This window comes from Phragmites australis, chromosome 20 (genome assembly GCF_958298935.1).
Source record: "Phragmites australis chromosome 20, lpPhrAust1.1, whole genome shotgun sequence".
NCBI lineage: Eukaryota > Viridiplantae > Streptophyta > Magnoliopsida > Poales > Poaceae > Phragmites > Phragmites australis.
Window position 1 is genome coordinate 4,386,320 of NC_084940.1, and position 6,000 is coordinate 4,392,319.

At 48.7% G+C, this 6,000-nt stretch overlaps 1 protein-coding gene across 1 annotated transcript; it reads right to left on the bottom strand.

Moving 5' to 3' along the window:
- Positions 1–2,657: 2,657 nt before the first annotated feature.
- Positions 2,658–5,323, bottom strand: LOC133902033 (tonoplast dicarboxylate transporter-like). Its single transcript, XM_062343605.1, has 6 exons — positions 4,804–5,323; positions 4,219–4,708; positions 3,864–3,907; positions 3,644–3,739; positions 3,039–3,549; positions 2,658–2,941 (listed from the first exon to the last, which is right to left on the bottom strand). The coding sequence occupies exons 1-6, from the start codon at positions 5,236–5,238 to the stop codon at positions 2,910–2,912; spliced, it is 1,608 nt and encodes a 535-aa protein (XP_062199589.1). The 5' UTR covers positions 5,239–5,323; the 3' UTR covers positions 2,658–2,909.
- Positions 5,324–6,000: the final 677 nt, after the last annotated feature.

The window sequence follows — 6,000 nt, forward strand, 5'->3', positions numbered from 1 at the left end:
CTTGGGGTTCCACCGTTCCGGTCATTCTTCAGATGAAACAAGTTTCATAAAAACTAGAGAAGTGGCCCACGCACATCTAGAGTTTGACATAAGTATGACTTATTAAAGTAAAGCACTATTGCCAGATTCCACCTTCCTATTTTGGTTCTTCTTACTGGTAATTTCTTATGTCATGGTTCTTCTTACTGGTATACTACTCCCTCGTTCACCGTCACTGTCTCTGAGGACCAGCACCCTGACGCCAAGGAGTCTACCATCTCCACCCTAACGAGCACCTCGACGCCGAAGAGCTCGCGCTGCCGTGCCCTACGCTCTCATCCACCGTCGCTATCGCCATGGACGACCACCCCGACGTCGAAGTAGGCCTCTCGGCTCTCCCTCTGACTCCTCCCCTCCGATTCTTAGTGTTTAAGGACAAGTTTGTACTGATTCATAATCGACTGCTTGTGTGTTCAAATGATAAGAACATATACTTATTGTGATTCTTTTGTGTGTTCAAATGATAAGAAAATATGTTGCTTATGGTCTTTTTGTGTGTTCAAATAATAAGAACAGATGCTGATTGTGGTCCTTTTGTGTGTTCAAATGATAAAAAAAAATGTTATCTTGGTCATTTTGTGTGTTTATATGATAAGAACATATGTTGCATCAGTCCTTTTGTGTGTTCAAATGATGCTTGTGAGTATTTCCCCTTTTCTGTTATAGACAATACTGATATATATTCCCTTTACTTGATGATAAATTGATATTTACTAAGTACAATAGTTTATATCTGTGATTTTCTAGTTGTTTGATATTTATTGTAGCCACTGGTGAGACTTGTTGATGATTTTTGCTGGTCTGTACTTATATACCGAGACATATTTCTTGTATTGTCTCCGCAGTAAGCTATCTATTATAATTTGATTCTTGGATAGCGTGCTACTATAAATTCAGTGAATGATTAGAATATCAGATTCTGGATAAGTAAGTTGATTCATCTTTTTTCTGTCATTACTTGTTTGAATCCTACTGTTCAGTCTTTATTTCTGTCTCGGCAATAAATTGCTTGTCCTTTTCAGAATCTGTGCTTTTTGATTTGGTACAACAGCATTGTCCATGATGATATTGTGCACTGCGGAGGAGCAAGAAGCAGCGTCTCATAAGCGTGCCCAGAAGGAGGACGAGAGGCTGACCCGTCAGTGTGCTGCAAATGAGCATGAGAGGGTGGCCCGTCAGTGCGCTACGGAGGAAGCTGAAGGTTCAAACCGTCGTGGCATTCAGGCGTCCGACTTTGACGTCTTTGACATGCCGACGAGCCTAGAGCATAGGCGACGCTACAGTCGATCAAGCGTGGCCGGGTCCTCCGTTCCACAACCATCGACCCCCCGGCGTCCCCGGACGTATACACGCCATTCGTCGTCTGTGCGGAGATGCGGTCCTCATCACAGGAGAGGTAGAGGAATACTGGACTGGCTCAACTCGATCGACTTTTTAGGAGTGATATTTGAGAACTATTAGGTATATATGTGTGTTTGTTGATACCCAGCACACTTATTGTATGACATGAATTACTATGTATTAATGAATGTGCTTTTATTATTAATTCATATTAAATATATGTCTTATTATATGCATGTATTGAGAGGGAGATAGACGAAAAGATCGAGGAGAGAGAGGGAGGACAAAGAGAGGGAGGAGAGGGGAGGGAGGCCGAAGAGGAAAAATACTACCGGTTGAAGGATTTAGCCGACAGTAATGTCTTGGGAATCACTGCTAGCTGAAACCATCAGTCGACGGTGATTTCTAGGCATCCTGCCTGCTGGAGCCTTTAGCCGGCAGTGAAAACATCTTTCACTATCAGTCCTCCACACCGACAGTGATAGTCTTTGACTATCACTGCCTGTTACGCACTGTCAGCTCCAAAACTAAGAGTGAAGGGGGCTTTAAAGCCGTCAATGATAAATGTTCTGCAGTAGTGCTCATGCATCGTCCCTTTGTTCCCAGTCTCATCGTTTTCTCCTGCTACGAATTGTCTCGCGCCTCCTTGTGTTCCTCTGCCTTTCATCGATCTGCTTTGTCACTTCACCCCTGGTCTCACCGATTTCTCCCGCAATGCATCTTCCTCTCCATCGCCTCAACATCGCTTCACTCTTGGTCTCATTGTTTTCTCCCATGATGAATTATGTAGTGTTATATATGTACGTTTCTTATCTCATTTCTTCTATCTTTTATTCTATTTAAATATGCATACTTACTAAAACTGTATACAAGTTGTAGTCCCATATCTCTATTTCTTTTGATTTGACCTGCCTTACTGGTAACAGATGACATCTTGTTTCATTGCAATGTCGTAGAATGTCTTTTTATTTGATTATAGAATTCTCACATGTTTATTTTTTCGTAACGACAATAGTGGGTAAAAGAGAAGAGATATAAGAGTATTTTGGGTTTATTTTTTCATAATGACAGTGGTGGTTAATAGAGAAGCATATGTGAGAGTATTTTAGGTTTATTTTTTCAATGGTAACGACGAGTAATTTATAAAAATGTATATAGGTATTTTATTTTCTTTTTTCTCTGATTAACGTAGTAATTTCTAAGGAACGAAAGATGAGGCTTTTTTTCTTCCAATTAATAATATAGTAGATTGGCATAGATTCAAATTACAGCAGAGATAAGTTCGAAATCTCTTACGAAATCAATCGGTACAGATCTCTATCCTATCTCCAAAATGGAACAAAGAATACTACCCCGTATCCTTCATGGGGCAATGCCGCAACAATGGCACCGACGAACTGTGCGGCTTGGACACGTACTTCTAGACTATCTCTAGACATCCTACAGTCTACAGGCTGAAACGTTCCACAACATCTGTGTCTTGTGCACGTCCCTAAAATTTATGATCCACGCCAAAAACCAGGGAGCTCCTAAAACTTATCCACGCCAAAAACCAGGGAGCCTGCATCACAGCCAGATGAGGAAAAGGATAAGTACCTAATGATTAAATGACTACACTGTCTGAATTTCTGGTAGTGCTGGAGTTCCCAGTTAATTACCTAATGTAGGCAGTAGGATTGTAAGAGCTGCAATGCCGACGACTCCCAGTGGCATTCCGGTAATCACCATGTCCTTGATGGAGATGTAGCCGGTGCCAAACCCGACGACGTTTGGCGGCGACGCCGTGGGCAGCAGGAAAGACAGCTGCGCGCCGACCGTGCCGGGGATCATGAGCAGCAGCGGGTGCACGCCGATGGACTTGCTCAGCTCGGCGAGCAGCGGCAGCACCAGCGTGGTGGTGGCGTCGTCGGAGGTGAACTCCGTGATGACGCCACTAAAAATGCAGGTCACGGGTGCGATGACCAGAGCCGGTGCGCCTTTCAGGAATCCCAGGCCCTCGGAGAGGATGTCGGTCAGGCCGCTCGCCTTGAACCCGTCGGCGATGGCGAAGCCCGCTCCGAGGAGCAGGATGATGTTCCACTGCAGCTTCCGGCACTTGCCCCAGTCCATGAGCCTCTCGCCGTCGTTCTTGCCGCTCGGGATGATGAACAGCAGCGTCGCCATCATGATCTAAGTACAGTTTTGCAAGTTGCTCTCCGGTGAGCTCACGCGTCAAATTGTCACTGGAAAATAGTCAAACGATGTGGATTCTGTATGCACTCACAGTGACGGTTCCATCCCCAACTTTGCCGTCGAAGAGGATTGCCCACCCAGGGATGTCGTCTGTCAGGCTCCTGGTCATCCATAGGGCAATGAGAGCCTGCAGGAATTAGCCATTGACCAATCGAGCTTTGTTAGCTACATAAGCCATAGAGGATGTTTCTAGGTTCAGATACAAGCTGGCTAAAATCTGAACTTGCACAGAAAGCACAAACGCAACTTACCCCAAACACGGCCAAAATCATCTTCTCTGCAAATGACATCGGGCCTGTCACAAACCAAGATAGAGAGTACATCAGAAAAGTAGAACACCCATAAGAACTATTCTTAGGTTTCAGTAACTGTAAAAGAAACAATTCAAGCCAAAACGTGGTTCATTTCAGGGTATTCCAAAACTATTTGCCACTCCAAATAGTTAAATATCTCTCCAAAACTAGTCTTAGGTTTCAGTAACTGTCAGGTTCAGGAAGGCAGAGCACTAACTATTGACCAGATTGTTAGTGAACATGCTAGCCATTGCCTTCAAGTTATTTTTGTTTTTTTTAAAGAAAAAAGAAAAGATGAAGAAGCGTAACCTACCCAGCAAGCTGAGCTCCCTCCTGAGATGGCTCCGGTCCAGGTAGGCAGAGAGCGCCCTCCCGGTGTTCTTGGAGCAGTACATGAGGCAGAGCGTGGCCCAGAGCGCCATGAACAGGACAAGCGCCATGGGGAGCCCGAAGGACATCCACTTGCTGAAGGTGATGGGGTCCTGCTCCGGGAAGTACGTGGACCACATACCTACAAGGATGATGTTCGCGCCCGTGCCCGTCAACGTCGCCATCCCGCCGATCGTCGACGCGTACACGACGCCGAGCACCAACGCCTTGGAGAACCGCTGGACCTCCCGTGCGTTGGCGACGCCCTCCAATTCGTCGCGCGGGAACCGCTGAAGGATCCCCGTCGCCACCGGCAGCATCATGACGGTGGACGGCGCATTGTGGATCCACATGCTGATGAACATGGTCGTGCCGCAGATGCCAAGGAGCAGCAGGTGTGGCTTCACCGGGTCACCGCAGAACAGCGACGTGATCTGCGCGTCGGAACGAGCTGCATAACGTTAGTTTTTTTTCACGGTTTTGACGCGTTCTTAGTTTGAAAGGTTCGATCGCGCGCGTGCGCACGTACGTTGAGAGCGAGGCGGCGGTGGATGCTATAGTGCTCGATGGCGAGCGCGAGGATGAAGCTGCCGAGGACGAGGGAGATGACGTCCTCCATGTAGGCCTTGGCGACGGCGTCGGAAGAGGCGATGCCGAACAGGGGGAAGAGGAACAGCGGCGCCATGGACGCGACGGCGAGCGGCACGGCATCCGTGATCCACCAGAGGAACACCCAGGCCAGCACGCCGAGCATGTTGCGCGCCGCGGGGTGCCCGCCGAGGTCCCCGAGGGTGCAGATCACCGCGCACGCCAGCGGCCCGGACGCCACCGCCAGGTACTTGTTGGCGAGAACTGACTTGAGCGGGGAGCAGGAGCGTCCCGTCGGCCCGTCCTCCTGCACTGGCAGCAGCGGCCTCGTGACGTCCTCCGACGAGCTCTCCCAGCAGGCGCGTCGCGGATCCATGGCCTACGGAATCGCAGTAACAAAACCGTGCTTATGCTTTGCAGCTGTCACGTTCGATTGCTTCTTGAAGTGCGGTGTCCAAAAGGCTTGTCTGCTTTATAGGCGCGGAACACAGAACTATTGAAAAACAAAACGTACGTATTACGATTTTGAGTCCATCTGGCCATTTACACGTAGGCAAAATGGCTAGAAAACTCCTGTCAAAAAAATGCTAGAAAATAGAGAGAGAGATGAGAGAAAACAATAGCTGGCCCAAGTGGAACGTTCTCAGTTGTGACGCGTCACATCGAAGTGCCACGTCAGATAATATCTAACTGCTTCATTTGCGTGATCTGAGCTTCTTTTCCTGGCTACCAAGCCACCACCAAGTGAACATTAACAATCCGGTGCACATTTGGCGTACAGATAAGCACGGCCCCACTCACAAACCGGATAAGACTCTTCACCACGCCGACGTGTCCGCTAGCTTCTGACCCGGCCCTTGAAAACCCGAAGAGCTGACTGCGGTTGGTGCACGGGGCGACCAGCCAGCGCGCGGCCGCGACGACGAGCAGATCGATCCACGGCGTGGCACGGACTTTTCCGTATCTCTATGCACGCTACGACGTGCCGTACGTTGAGATTTCCGGGCCCCGACAAGAACGGCGATCGGTTGCGGCGGGGCCGATCTGGATCGGGCGAGCGATTGGGCGAGCGGCGGGAGGAGGTTGGCTTGGTTCATCAAATGCGCCGAATGCAGCCACGGCAGGTGCAGGCGGCGCG

What these genes read in the sequence shown, in the direction of transcription:
- LOC133902033 (XM_062343605.1), bottom strand. Translation starts at nt 5,238, where the DNA reads ATGGATCCGCGACGCGCCTGCTGGGAGAGCTCGTCGGAGGACGTCACG. An exon ending in GAGGGAGCTCAGCTTGCTGG is followed by an intron (nt 3,908 to 4,218) that starts GTAGGTTACGCT and finishes GGTTTGTGACAG; the next exon opens with GCCCGATGTCATTTGCAGAG. An exon ending in TGATTTTGGCCGTGTTTGGG is followed by an intron (nt 3,740 to 3,863) that starts GTAAGTTGCGTT and finishes TAATTCCTGCAG; the next exon opens with GCTCTCATTGCCCTATGGAT.